This window comes from Microtus oregoni, unplaced genomic scaffold, assembly GCF_018167655.1.
Source record: "Microtus oregoni isolate MIOR12 unplaced genomic scaffold, Mior012 000056F_ref0000123, whole genome shotgun sequence".
NCBI lineage: Eukaryota > Metazoa > Chordata > Mammalia > Rodentia > Cricetidae > Microtus > Microtus oregoni.
Genome location: NW_024543832.1, coordinates 11,466,290 through 11,480,141, shown reverse-complemented (window position 1 = coordinate 11,480,141; position 13,852 = coordinate 11,466,290). Strand labels below are relative to the sequence as shown.

The 13,852-nt window shown below is 50.6% G+C and overlaps 1 protein-coding gene across 20 annotated transcripts in view; it reads left to right on the top strand.

Annotated features, from left to right (window-relative positions):
* Positions 1–517: 517 nt before the first annotated feature.
* Positions 518–13,852, top strand: part of Camk2g (calcium/calmodulin dependent protein kinase II gamma) — a 57,833-nt gene continuing 44,498 nt past the window's right edge. For 5 of the 20 annotated variants that reach the window (XM_041638921.1, XM_041638916.1, XM_041638919.1 and 2 more), the window contains exons 1-2: positions 526–746; positions 2,071–2,165. In XM_041638921.1, coding sequence (XP_041494855.1) covers positions 682–746; positions 2,071–2,165 — 160 coding nt within the window. In that variant the 5' untranslated portion in view covers positions 526–681. Of the gene's footprint in view, positions 747–2,070; positions 2,166–13,852 lie in introns of all 20 variants that reach the window. The other 15 variants (XM_041638925.1, XM_041638922.1, XM_041638927.1 and 12 more) reach the window with 7 other exon arrangements.

Below are 13,852 nucleotides of genomic sequence, written 5' to 3'. Positions count from 1 at the left end.
GCCTGTTTTCGCTGATAAAACCGCGGCTGAAGGGTTTTTGTTTTGTTTTTTCTAATGATGCCCTTGATTTTTGCACCAGACTAGAATGTCGGCACCCTGAGGGAAGGCTGCTAGCAGCTGGCTCTGCACAGTCTGGTGGCATCTTCCGAGAGTACAGTCTCACACAAGATCTTTGACCTTGGCACTTTTTTTGGTTCAGGCAGCAGGCTTGGCACCCACGTGTGGGGCCTCTTCCCAGACCTCAGTGGTCCAGACCCTACAGCACTCAAAAAAAACACTTTCTCACTCTCGTTCCTGAGCTCTTGCAGGGTCGTCCCGGGAGGAGCCCACAGGTCGCCAACCTTTCAGTTCGGTCGGTCCGAGTAGGTGGACAGCAGATGAGACCCTGCGTTCCCAGCGCCCTGGCGCAGGGGCCCCAGCTCGGGCGGCTCCCGGGGAGGAGCCGGGCCGGCGGCGGAAGGCCCCTCCCCGGGGGCGGGGCGGGGGCCAGCGGGGCTGGGGGCGGGGCCGGCGGGCGGGCGCGGGGGTGTCCCTCCCTCCTTCGCTCTCTCCGGTAAAGTCTCGCGGTGCTGCCGGGCTCAGCCCCGTCTCCTCCTCTTGCTCCCTCGGCCGGGCGGCGGTGACTGTGCACCGACGTCGGCGCGGGCTGCACCGTGTCCGCCCGCCCGCCCGCCCGCCAGTATGGCCACCACCGCCACCTGCACCCGCTTCACCGACGACTACCAGCTTTTCGAGGAGCTCGGCAAGTACGGCCCACCGCCTTACGCGGCGACTCCCCACCCTAGCCCAGGCGCCTGGGCGCTATGCGGCTTCTCGCCCCGCCCCCCCTGGCCCTGCACCGGCCGCTGCAGCTCTCCCTCGACCCGCCCCACCCCCAGCTTTTCCCGCGTGCTGCTTCGGGGCTCCTTGGCCCTGGGTTCCCTGTCCCGCAGCACCCTCCGCACCCTGCAGCAGCTGCCGGGTTGCTGCACCCGGTGCTGTCGCGGGAACCGCAGCCCCGGGACTGCTTCAGGGCTCCTTTCAGCCCCGCCCCTCCCGCACCCTTCAGACGTTCCTCTCCCTGGACCCTGCTTGCCCACCACCCCCTCCGCACCAGGCTCCCGAGCCTACTCTGTACCCGGTCCCCAGGTCCCACGCGCCCGGTTCTCAGGACCCTCCCCAGCTCTGCAGCTTCAACCCTGCTGCGGTGCTCGGGTGTGGGGAGATGTTTAGTGCCGGGCCCCGCCCCCCTCCCCCCCCCCCCTCCGCTAGTGCAGCTTCCAGGATCCCAGCCTTGCTGCTGGGCAGTGCTGCGGCACCCCCGGCCCCTCCCCCCTATCCCTGCAGTGGTCCCGGGAGCCGTGCGCCGCATCCGCAACATCCCCCTCCCCTCCGCACTGAACTGGCCGCCACCGCAGCCCGGGTCCCCGCCACCCCCACCCGCTGTGCAGAGACAGGCCACTGCAGCCCCCTTCCCCCCCGCTCTGCCCGCCCCCCTAGGTATTTCCAGAGCCCAAGATCACAGCCCATTTGGCGGGTCACGTAGAGGAAAATAGCATGAATAGAGGAAGGGGAGTTACTGCAGTCAGACTTAGAACTGTTCCTCTATTTCCCTGCTGTCCGCTACAAGGTTTAAGCCAGTTTACCGGGTCTTGAGCCTCACTTTGTCCCAGGCTTAAGGAAAATTTCTCAGGAAATCATACCTTCTGTTTAATCTCCCTTTCCCCTATTCTCAGTTATTTCTGCTGAGAGAAAGAACAAGGTCTCCCTGGTCCCTCGCTCTCCTGGTCGCCTTGCAAGGCTATCAGTGAGATGCAGCAGGTGTGTATCTGAAGCATCGCCCACCAGCTCCTTGGTGGACAGTCTAAGGTTGAGGCTGTTGCTTTGCCCAGCAATTAGGTGACGTGGTGGGAATCAGGTGGTACTCCACCCACATCTGTTCAGTTCCATGGGGTGGCCTCATCATTCTTATGTTAGCTGGTGGTTGTCAGTACAAGTATGATGGTGGGAGCATCGCTGTCCACATCTGAAGCATGTTGGTGGTCCTTTGGTTGGCTCCATGTCCCAGTCCTTTCCCCCTTCTCCCTCCAGGGGTGCCTTTTCAGTGGTCCGAAGGTGTGTGAAGAAAACATCTACACAGGAATATGCAGCAAAAATCATCAATACCAAGAAGTTGTCAGCCCGAGGTGAGTGTTCCCTGTCTGGCCCTGGCCTTGAGGATCTGACTTCTGCAGATGCCCTAGGAGTTGGGGGAGTATGTGTTTCAGCACTTGGAGATTAGTTGGAATTTCAAAGTGGGTGGATTTTGAAGCCAGACAAGGAGGTGTGAGGGGATTGGATGTGCTCAGGGAGAAAAAAAAAAAAGAAAGAGTAAAGTAAGTGATGTGGATGCCTGGAATGGTCCCCAAAGGGTTGAGGAAGTTCAAGTTCTCGGTGGAGAATTCGTGGCAAGTGGCATGGAATGAAAAGCTCTTAATTTAGGGTACTTAGAGCCCCTCTCTTTAGAGCAGGCTTGTCCTAGCCTTGTGCCCTGGTGGTGACTTGGGATGGGATGCAGTAAATGAGCAGTTCTGATCAATCTAGCCTCCCCTGCCCACCAGGCGGCAGAACAGACTCCCAAGGGAAGGGAATCTGTAAACATCAGGAGGCTGCTACTGGTGAGGGCTTCTGGGGAACAGATCCTGCCAGATGAACTTGATTGCTTTTTTTGATCAAATTACAAAGTTGGTGGGGAAGCAGCAGATGTCGCCTGCCCTGAACAGAGGGTGATGATGCCTCTGGTCTAGAACTCCCAGTGGTCCTGTCTGAGGAGAGCTGCGGTACCTCCGTGTGTGCGGAGGTTCCACTGCATACCCAGGACTGGGAAGCCAGGGCCTGTCTTTAACACTTCGAATGCACAGCCATGAACTGGTGTTGGGTGCTCGCCAAGCTTACCTCATCTGATAGGTGTAGACCCAGCAGTGTGTGAAGTGTGAGGTGACTGGTTAATACGGAGTTCAGGTCCTGGAGAGCTTCAGGGCCCAGCACAGGGACAAAGGTTATACTACTCAAAGAAAGGAATTAGGGCTGGGCAGTAGGATGCCCGTAAACATTGGGAGCCAGGACAGATGCCTGGGGAAGATGTGGTCTTTGACCAATAATGACGTGTACATCTAGGGCAAGATAATGATGTCCCAAGCACCCAGAAGCTCCGAGATTCCACAGAGATGACAGTGGGCTTCTGTTGTGTTGGCGGTTGTTCTGGGACCTGTTCCACTGGGCTGTGTCTGCCTCCTGGCCTGGGTGTCTCTCGCTATTCCTATTACCAAGGCTTGTTTTGTTGTCTCCCACCCGGCTCCGTTTCCTGTCTCTTACTTTCATGTACATTGGCTGTAAAGCTGACTTGTTTATTTTCTTTCCATCGGGTACCTTGAGTCCAAGGCAATGGTTGTCATAGAGATATGTGGGTGGTCCGATGCCCTCCTCCTGTGGGATGGGGGGACAACAGTAGTTGGGTTCTTTGGCAGACATGCTCTGACTAAGAATGGAAGGTGCAGGCAGGAGTGAGTTGAAGATAGGTATCTCCCTGTGCCCACACAGCCTAGCCCTGCCATATCAGAAATGGGGCTGTGTCTGGTGTCTCCTATTGATGGTGCAGAACTTTGCACCGGGAGTGAGGAGGGGTAGGAAGTTGAGAGCTGGAAATGAGTGATCTGAACATAGCTGGTTATGGTGACTGTGGGACTACCAACCTTGGGCTTTCATTTCCTGCCGCTTTCATACCCCCTCAAACTTCCTAAACTGTGGCATGGTGCCCTTTCCTTCCGCATAGCCTTTCTGCCTTATCTTGACTTTCTAAGGTGGCATTTGGTGTTCTTCTTTCCCTGCCTGAACTGGATGAGATTTAATTTCTCTGCTTTTCTTTGCTGCTTGAGAATTCTTGAATAAGATCATGTGTATCAGGCAACAACTCCCCCACTCGAGAGGTAGCTATGCCAAGACTAAGGCTTTGGCTTATGTACTAGGTTAACTTTGGGACAGAGGCTGTGGCGGCTGGTGGATGTGTTCAGAGGTGCCATTGCTATTTGGAGGTGGGAGAGTGGGAGGGTGTGCTCTCAGAGATGGTATCCTGTTGTGTGGGTGTTGCCGTAGGGGTTGGGTCAAGGTCCACACTGGGCTGGTAGCTTTGGGGTTCAGGAGTGAAAACCATGGCTTCCTTGCGGCCTCTCAGTTTACGCTGTATATTTTATAAAGGTGCTGTAGCTGGGGCTGGGTTTCACTTGCTGCTGTCTGTCTGTCTAGGGCTCCGCAGGTGTTGGGTTTCTGTGTTTGGGAATGTCATTGCCCTACTAGGGTCGTCTATGTGGGGGTCTGCAGAGGCTTCTCTGTCCGCCCCCCCCCCCCCCCCCCCCCGGGATTCCTTGGTGATTTTCTTTGCTACAAACTGAAAGGGAAGAAAGGGTAAAGGGCTGCTTTTCCTTGTTTTCCATAATAATGTGGCCCAACAGGCCTTAGAGCTTGGTCCTCTGGGGGACAGGTCTGGATAGGAAGTTTTCTTGTGGGCTGTACCTTCTTGTTATTGAAGCCAACATTGGTTGCTGAGTTACCAGGTAGGATGCTCATCCAGGTATGTGTTGAGCATTGTTTTTTATCTGCATGCCTGTCCACATAGGCATTGAAGGTCATGTAACACCTTTTTTTTTTTTTTTTGCTTCAATGCAGTAATAGGTAGGGAGTTGGGACTCTTACAGGAACCCATGGTTCTAAGCTTAGCTCTACTAGGCTGAAGGAGGCATTTAAAATAGCCTTGAATTCAGGATCTAGTGGGCCAGGTGATGGCAATGATAAATCGTTATTTTAAGATTTAAGAGCACCCCCCCAAAGAGCCTGAGCCCTTATGTCTTTTTTTTATTTTTAAATCTTCATATTCCCTTCTTATCTTTATTCATATGCATACAGATTTTCACCTCGTGGAGCATAACATTTTATATCCTGCTCTCTTTGCTTATATCCAGAGCAGTTTCTCCATATTGCTACAGTTGAAGGGCAAATGGTTCTTCCTGATTTCTGTGTAGTTTAGGATTTATCCTTGGAGCATCGTAAGAAACCTGTCTTTGGCTGGGTGGTGGTGGCGCACACCTTTAATCCCAGCACTTGGGAGGCAGAGGCAGGTACATCTCTATGAGTTCGAGGCCAGCCTGGTCTACAGAGCGAGTTCCAGGACAGGCTCCAAAGCTACAGAGAAACCCTGTCTCGAAAAACAACAACAAAAACTGTCTTTGGATTATTTGTCCGGATTCCAGGTCTGTTGACTGGAATTAATACTGGGTAATGCCCTTGGCCTTACGAGGGATGCTCCCAGAGCAGTGTTACGAAATCTGTTACTGCATTCACTGTAGTCATTTATCTGTCTGTCTGACGTAGGCTTCGTATGAAGAAATTTTCTGTTGAAACTGTGGATAAGAAAAGCCTTCCTCTTCGTGAGGACCTGGGAGGTGAGGGGAAACACCTTTTCTTTTTCTTTGCTTTTATGTAGTTAGGCCCTAGCACAGAACCTGATATACACTAAACATAGACATATAAAATGAATTAAGAGAGTCAGGTTGCTGGAGCCGTTGGACCCTGGGGCTGGCTTGGGTCCCCCCTTTTTGACCCAGGGAGCCAGGCTGCTCTAGAGGAAACAGATGAGGATAAAGACTTATGCTTGGGGCATAAAGCAGTATAGCTTCTGTTTCCTCCTTTCTTGTCATTATGACCTTAGGACCACTTCTGAGTGGTGACCTTCTATTTCAATGCCAGGGTAGCTCACCGTGAGTACTGGTTCAGACAGCAGCTTCCTAGCCTCTGTCCACAGAAATGCTGAGACTGGGGGTATTGCCTCAGAATCTGTATTTTTAACACATGCTTCAGGTCATCCATGAGCTGAAATCAGTAGAAGGCTGGAAAGATGGCTCAGTGGTTAAGAGCACTGTCTGCTCTTCCAGAGGTCCCTGCTTCAGTTCCTAGCACCCACATGGCAGCTCAGCCTGTCTGTAACTCCACTTCCAGGGGATCCAACACACTTACATACATACAAAACACGAATGCACATAAAATTTAAAAAAAAAAAGGGAAATAAATCAGTAGATGATGGTTGTGGAATAAAGGCATAAGCCTTTATTCCCAGTACCCTGGAGACTGTGGCCAGGATGATTGCCACAAGTTCAAGGCCAGCCTCTGATACTTTAGAAGACAAAATCACAAACAGCAGCAGCAGCAACAGTCATCCTTGCTGTCTCCTGGGATTCACCAGGCACACCTTAGCCCAGCCAGCTGCTGTCTCAGGTGGTCTCTGCCATCATATGGCCGTCTGTGTGCACGGGCTGATCTGTGATTAAGGGTCTCATTCTGTATCTCCAGTTTGGGGTGTCACTTTGTGTCTGAGGCTATGGCAGGCTGAGTGGCTGATGTTGTGGTATGTTGGCCACCAGAAGGGTAAAGGCTGTCCCTTTCTGGGTCCAGCTGGCCCTGGGGACTGAAATAGGATCCCCTTGAATGGTTCCAGCTTAAAGTCCCCACCCCTTTGGTGTTGGCCTGAGTAGCCCCCATGACATTTGTGTCCCCGTGGTGTCTCCAAATAAGACTTTTCCTGTTAAGGATCTGGGGAAGTGAGGGAAAGAGGACAGGATTGGTGCAGCAGTGGGAAGACAGCGGGCGAAGGGCTCTGTTGCAGGGGAACTCTGGGAGACAGAGATTTAAAGAAGTCAGACTTTTCTCCTGATTTCTAGAAACCAGAGAAATAGTATCCTTCATAAAGGGGAATGATCTCCTCTGATCTTCCTTGCCATGCGTGAGGGCACAGGGTGGAGGTCCTCCACACCAAGGCTCCTATCCTACAGTCATGATTGAGATGTGGACACCCACTTTCCCAGAAGGAGCTGGGGTGCAGTTTTGGGTGGGGATTTGGCCCATTCCTTGAGTTTCTTCCTGCTGTTTGTCGTCATAACCGTATCAGAAGCTGTGCTGAAACCTTGGAGGTGGGAGGCTGGAGACAGGGAAGGGGAGGGCTTGGTGTGACCAGCCCCCACCCTCCATCTCTGTACTTGCTACTTCACTTTCTGAACAGCTTTGGCGGATGAACAAGAACTGATCCTATGGGTGCCAAAAGGGTGGTGACAAGCAGAGATGGGTACTTTGCACCTCTTGAGTGCCTCTGTAGGGGCCCTTTGTCACCTACACATAGCCAGAAAGATGTATCCTTGTGGAAACAAAGGCATAAAAGATTTGTTCTGAGCTCTAAACACAGACGTAGTTTGGTTGTTGCTCGGACCCCAGTATTTTCATAATACGGCCTTTGAATGCCCTTGAGCAGTCTCTCCTCTCCTGTGCCCCCTACTTGATCTTTCTTCTTTCTTTCTAAAACAGGTTTCAGGTAGTGCAGGCTGGCCTTGAACTTACTCTGTAACTGAGAATGACCTTTGAGTTCCTGATCTTCCTGCCTCCACCTCCCACATGCTAGGGGTGTGAACCGCAGGTTCTAGACCTTTGTTGTGATTGAATTGTAGGGTCATCCCACAGTCTCCATCTATCTCTCCAGCTAATTCTGAGCCCCACAACAAAACTCTCCTCATTGTCTCACTCTCCTGTAGCCACATTTTTTTTTTTTACTCTGGTGGGGGCATTTCTAGCCCCTCCCCACACACATACATCATTCCTACTTCCTGGGCCCTATCACCATCGGCAACAGCAGATTCCCATCTGCTCCCCTCTTTTCTCCTCCCTGTCTTTCCCCTCCCCCTCCCTTGCTGCTGCCCTGGGAGGAGCTATTTTTAGGGCTGCTTCCTGGGATGTTTTACTTGGGGCTGGTTACCATGAAGGAAATGTCACCCAAACAGTGAGCAAAGGCTAGGGGCACCCATTGTGGGCATGGAGTTGACCCTGTTTGGGCCCTTAAAAGTAGGCAGAGTGTCCACAGGCAGAGCCTTGCCTTCTTGGGGCTTGCTAGTGACCCCATGGGGAATTTCTCTGTCAAAGCTGGTTTAGAGCTGGAACTTGAGGGCAGTCTTGGCGTCTCTTGCCTTTCCCTCCTCAGTTAGTCTTGAGAGCTGGAGGCCACGGAGAGGCTCGGGATTTTCAGTTGTCTGGAACTATTCAAGTTAGAATTGAAGGCAGGGTATTTGTATGTGTGCTGTGTAAGGGACAGAGAAGCTCATGGGCGTATTTCAGGCCCTGTCCCCCGTATTTACAGCCATTAGCAAGTTCCCGGTATCTGGTTGTGAGGGAATTAGAAGACTATGCGTTTACTCGGTATACAGACGTTGGAAATGCTTTGCACCTGCAAAGAGGAAGGGATCTGGCATCATGGTGTCAGAGGAAGGTCAGTGGGATTGTGGCTTGAGAGTCTTACTCCTCAGCGCCCAAAGGTTAGGCTGTTTTTAAGCAGCAGGGGAAGGTGGATTGTGACTCTGCCGCCCTTGTTTCTGCTCCTCAAACAGATGCCCGAGGAATCAGCAAGGTTTCAGCTGTTTGTGAGAGGAAGGTGGGGGCACTCAGGAGGGCAACAAGATGAGGCCACCTTCGTCTTGTGTCAGAAATCAATGGGACTGCTGGGGCTTCTCATACTAGTTGTCATTCAGATTGAACTCAGGCTCCTAATAACGCTGCTTCTGCTTTCTGATCCTGATGCCGCCTCTACTGTTAGGGGGAAAACCTTGCAAGAGGGCTCTGTGGTTATAGCTAGGCTGAAGGCCTGCAGGGTGGGTCTCCATGGCAATAGCACACTGGCGGGCAGGAAGTGGCTGTTGTCAAACAGGAAGGGGGGGCTGGGCTGTATGGTAGGAGGAGCCCTATAGAAAGGTGGGTGAGAGGAGGGTCAGCTAGGGACGGCCTACGATACTCTGAAGTAGACACTGAAGAAAGGCTGGCTTTGTGGCAGGAGTGCCTGCTGGTTTGTCCTCACCTTGAGATACTGAGCCTAGGCCTAGTCCAATGAACCAAGCAAACTCAGTGGCTTCACCCCTTTTAATGTTGAGGATGCTGCGTTCAAGAAGGGTACTCTACAAATCATTTTCTGTTCCTGCTAGTGTAGAGCACCCTTTTCTTTCTCCCCAGTCCAGAGGAGACTATAAAACAGGAGGTATGGGGAGGATGGGGCATAGCCACTGGAGAAGCCAGGCTGTGCGTGGTGTAAGAGAGTGTGGTAGGTAGAAACCACGTGACTCACTGGACAGAGAGCTTCAGGATGGCAAGATGCCATCACTAACAAGACTGAGGAAGAGGAGGCATCTTGCGGTCCAGCACTCCCTGGAGTGGCTCTCTGAGTGTTCCTCTTGCTTACCTTCATCTGCAGGCTGTAGACTCACAGGCTTCACCTCTGGATGGCAAAGGAGGATCTCAGGGAGACCCTAAGAACAAGTCAAAGGGTTCAGCATCTGCCCATGTGGAGGGGAGAGCAGGTCCCTGTCTTTTGTTATCTTTAGCAGTATGTATGAACACATGAGCTGGGGAGATGGTTCCGTAGTTAAAGTGCATGCCATACAAATGTAAGGACGAGAGTTCGTATCTTCAGGAACACATGTCGATGCTGGGTTGGGGTGGTAGCCCACCTATAATTCTAGCCTCAGAAAACTGGACTAGGGGGTCCCCAGGATAAGCTGGCTAGCAAGACTAGCCAAACCTACAAGCTTTGGAAGATTTAATCGAGAACGCCTTTAATCCCAGCACTCGGGAGGCAGAGGCCGGCGGATCTCTGAGTTTTGAGATCAGCCTGGTCTATATAGCGAGTTCTAGGACAGCCAGAGCTATACTGAAACATCTGTCTCAAAACAAACAAAAAAAGTGACTTAATCTCAGACCTTCACGTGCTTGTTCACACATACGCATATATATGCACACACACACACACACACGAAAAATGGAAAAGGGTCAGAGAAAAAGGAAAGCTGTGGGCACGTGTCAGTACAAGAGACCTTGTCCTCTTGAAAAGAGGCTCTTGCTATGTGTGTTGTTGCCTCATTTAAACTTCAGGCATTGCTGTTGAAGTGTGAAGCTGCAGGCTGGGGTTGTGACTCGGTTGGTGGAGTGCATATTTGGCATGTACTAGGTCCTAGATCAGATTCATACATAAGTGAGGTATGGTCATACCTATGATGCGAGTACCTAAGAGGTAGGGGGATCAGAAGTTCAAGAGCAGCCTCCCTCACCATAAATAAAAACATCCGTTCATGCATGCTTACATGGATGAATGGATGGAGCTCCTCCCAGGTGAGTGACCTCCTTTGGGTCTTAATTGAATGTCATTTCCTTACTGAGGCACCCCCTGTACACCTTACTTATTAAACTTGGCGCTTTTTCCTTCTCTGCTCTGTTTTTCTGCATAACACTTAACTCCAGCATCTGCTGTGCCAAGTTTCTTTCCCACACCACTGTTTCCTGACCCATAGAATGGGAACTCGGCGAGGGAAGGGATTTTTGACCGGCTTGTTCATCAGTGTTTTCCAGTGTTCAGAGCAGTGCCTCTTAGGGTGAAGGCCTCGAGGAATACTTTCAGAAGGCATGAGTGAGGCTCAGGTGCTTATAATAACTTTGTGGAATGGCAGCCCTTCCAAAACCAATATGTTAATTGTTCTACCTTATGGCTTAGTCTCAGAGCAAAGACCAAAGCCTGGCTCTGGGGTTCCAAGAGTATATGAGCCTTGCCAAGATAGTGAGGCTTGGCTTCCTGGAGTTAGGCTTGAACTAAGTGGTAAGAGGAGTCCCCTGGACCTTGGGTAAGCCCCTTCAAGGATCGGAGAGACTCATCTTTCTCTGCTCTGAGTCTCTGGTGAAACAGTGCGTGTCCTTATTTTTAGTGCAGATTCTGTTGTGGGGCTGTAACCCTTAGCCAGTAAGAGACTTAAAAGAGGACGTAAGCATTAATCTTCGGGCCTCCCCTCAGCTGCCACCTCTGCATTGCAAGATGCTGTTCTCCCACACCTGCCCCGCGAGCCGTAGATCAAGGGTGGTGAGGTGAGTAGTCAGAGATGGGGTGGGTGGGTCTGCAGCTGCCACAGCTGGCTTGCTTGGTGCCTTGGTCTCAAGACCAGGGCTGGGAGAAGATGTGGGTTTCCCAGATACGGGAGGAGCAAACCCACCATCCCCATCAAACAGAGTTTTATTGCTGCTCTTTTGAGTGTTTCTGTAGGTGGAAGTCTCCAGCCACGGTCTGTCTGGGACTGAGAGATATCAGGAAATGTTGGGAATTGGGAATTATCCAGGGTTCTCCTGGCTAAATCCTGGTCGTTGGCTGTGCTGAACCTGAAGGTGGGGAAAAAGGCCTGACCCAGATCCTGAGCAGCTGGGATGGATTAGCTGGGTAGCACAAAGTTGAACCTGTTGCTAGAGGGAATGGTTAGGGCACAGCTAAGGATGCAAAAACAAAGTGAGGAGATTCCTGCAGTCTGTCACCTTTGCGTTATCTCGGAGTTTTATTCCTTTCCTCCTGTTGAACCTGAGTTACTTAGCTTCTCTGGGCCTTAGTTCTACCATATCTACAGTTGGAGTAATCAAGCTGGGCATAATGATACATACCTTTGATCCCAACACTCGGGAGGCAGAGGCAGGCCAGTCTCTGAGTTCCAGGACAGCCAGGGCTACACAGAGAAACCCTGTCTCGAAAAACCAAAAATAAATAAAAAGGGAGTAATCATACCAGGACCATTGAGGGGGTTATAGCACACTTTAAAAGAGATACTTTTCCTGTATAGGGTAGAGGTAAGACGGGGAGAAAGGCAGGAGGGCTGCGGTGTAGCTCAGTTAGCAGATCTAGATGTATAAGTCCATGAGTTCCAGCCCCAGCCGCACACACCACACATGGCAGTGCACAGCTATAATCCTGGCACTCTCGGTAGAGAGAAGAGGATCAGGAGTGTGAGCGAGGTCTTCCTCTTCAGCTACATAGTGAGTTTGAGGCTAGCCAGGCTACATAAGGCTCTGCCTCCAAAGCCGATGCAGAGAGATTTCTTGTCTTGGAGAGCTGGATTGTATTAGATCCTCTTCCCCAAAACCCAGAGTCTTCAGTTGATATTCTCATTTTTTTTCATTCTGTCATGGCATCGCAGTGGAGAATGAGAGGTCTAAGCCACATCACCTTCATCAGTTTGGTTGACTGGTACTTTGGGCGGGTCACTCTCTCTTCTTAGCCTTGGTTTCCTTATTTATGTAATAGAGCAAAACAGATCCCTATTTCACAAAGTTTCTGTCAGGATGAACTATTGAGAATCCGTGACTCTGCCTGGCAGGGTAAAGCTTAGTAGTGGTAATTGTTACCGCTGCTGTTACTGTTGGGCTCTTAGTGAGCGGTGTTTACAACTTAGGATCTTGAGCCCTCTTGGAAGAACCCAAAGGGAGCAGTTGTGGTGTGTAGTGTGAGAAGTCCAAGAAATGCAGTGGGAGAGTGGGGAGATGGTTACAAGAAGAGATCACACCCTCCCAAATTCTAGAAGGTAGATATGGGAAGCCGAGTGGGGAGACTTCTAGGCCTCCCTACTCTGACCATCTCTCTACTTCCTGGAGCTCTGCCTTCTTGTGAAAGGAACTGGCCTACCTAGCTCACTGGGATCTCTGGACTCAACAGATTCTGGTCATTTCCTCAAAACAGTAATCTAAAGTATGAGTGCAGAGAGGCCAAATTTCAAAGCGGTGGGTAGCCAAGAAGAGAAGCTTCTTGAAGAGAAGCAAGATTTGCGTCCTCCTTTCTCTCTCTATAAAACAGGCATCGTAGTTACGCCAGTCTCTCATGGCCATGTTAGTGGAAAGCAAACATGTCTCTCTTGCATAGTGGGCCTTTAGTCAGTTCCAGTGTTAACTGCTGTTGTCTTATTTTAAAATATTTTCATCACATTTATTTATATGTACGCATATGTGCATTTGTCATCATGTGTGTGTGTAATCGTGGGTAAGAGAATAACTGTGGGGAGATGGTTCTCTCCTACTGTGTAGGTTCCAGGGATCCAACTCAGGTCATCAAGCTTGGCGGCAAGAACTTTCACCCACTGAACCATCTCACTGACCCTATAATTGGTATTATTTTAATTCATCATTACCTCGATCACCCACGTTGTCATTGTCAGTATCACTGTGTTTCAGAGTTGTTACAAAGACCACCCTGAGTCTGCTGTGTACCAGACTCAGTACACATTAGCTTAGCCTTCCTGGGACCTATGGTCAACTGTGATCCAAATTTCTGGAAGATTCCAAAAATAAGCAATTAACTAATTTTAAATTGCATGTTATCTGAGTAACATGATAAAATTTCTTGCCATCCTGCTCCATCCCACTCAGGACGTGACTCATCCACAGATCCACACAGCGTAAACTCCTTGTCCGTTAGTCACTTAGTGACTTTCTTGCTTATCACATTGATCAACTGTTGTAATACCGCAATGCTTTTTCCCCTCTCCCTGTTTGAGACAGGGTTCCTTGACCTTCTGCTTCTGTCTTACCTCTCAAGTACTGGAATTACAGGAGCTCACCAGCACCTGTTTTGGTTGTGGTTTTGTTTATTTTTTTATAATTTTAAGAATTGAACCTGGGACCTAGTGTATGCTAGGACAGTTGTGTATCAATGAGCTAGGGGTTTTGAGACACTGTCTCAATCTGTAGCCTAGGCTGACCTTAAATTAGTACCTTTCCTTCCTCTACTTCCTGAGCACAGGAATTGGATATGGGTCAACGTACCTGCCTTTGCAGGGCTTTTGTGTAGTGTTTGGTACTATCTGGAATTTCAGGCAATCAAATGAGGATCTTGAAATTACCTCACCCCCTCGGATGAGGGGTGTTTGTTGATACTCAGAACAAGAACTCACTATGTGGGCCAGGCTGGCCTTGAACTCAGATGTGGGCCTGCCTCAGTCCCCTGAATGCTGAGATTAAAGGC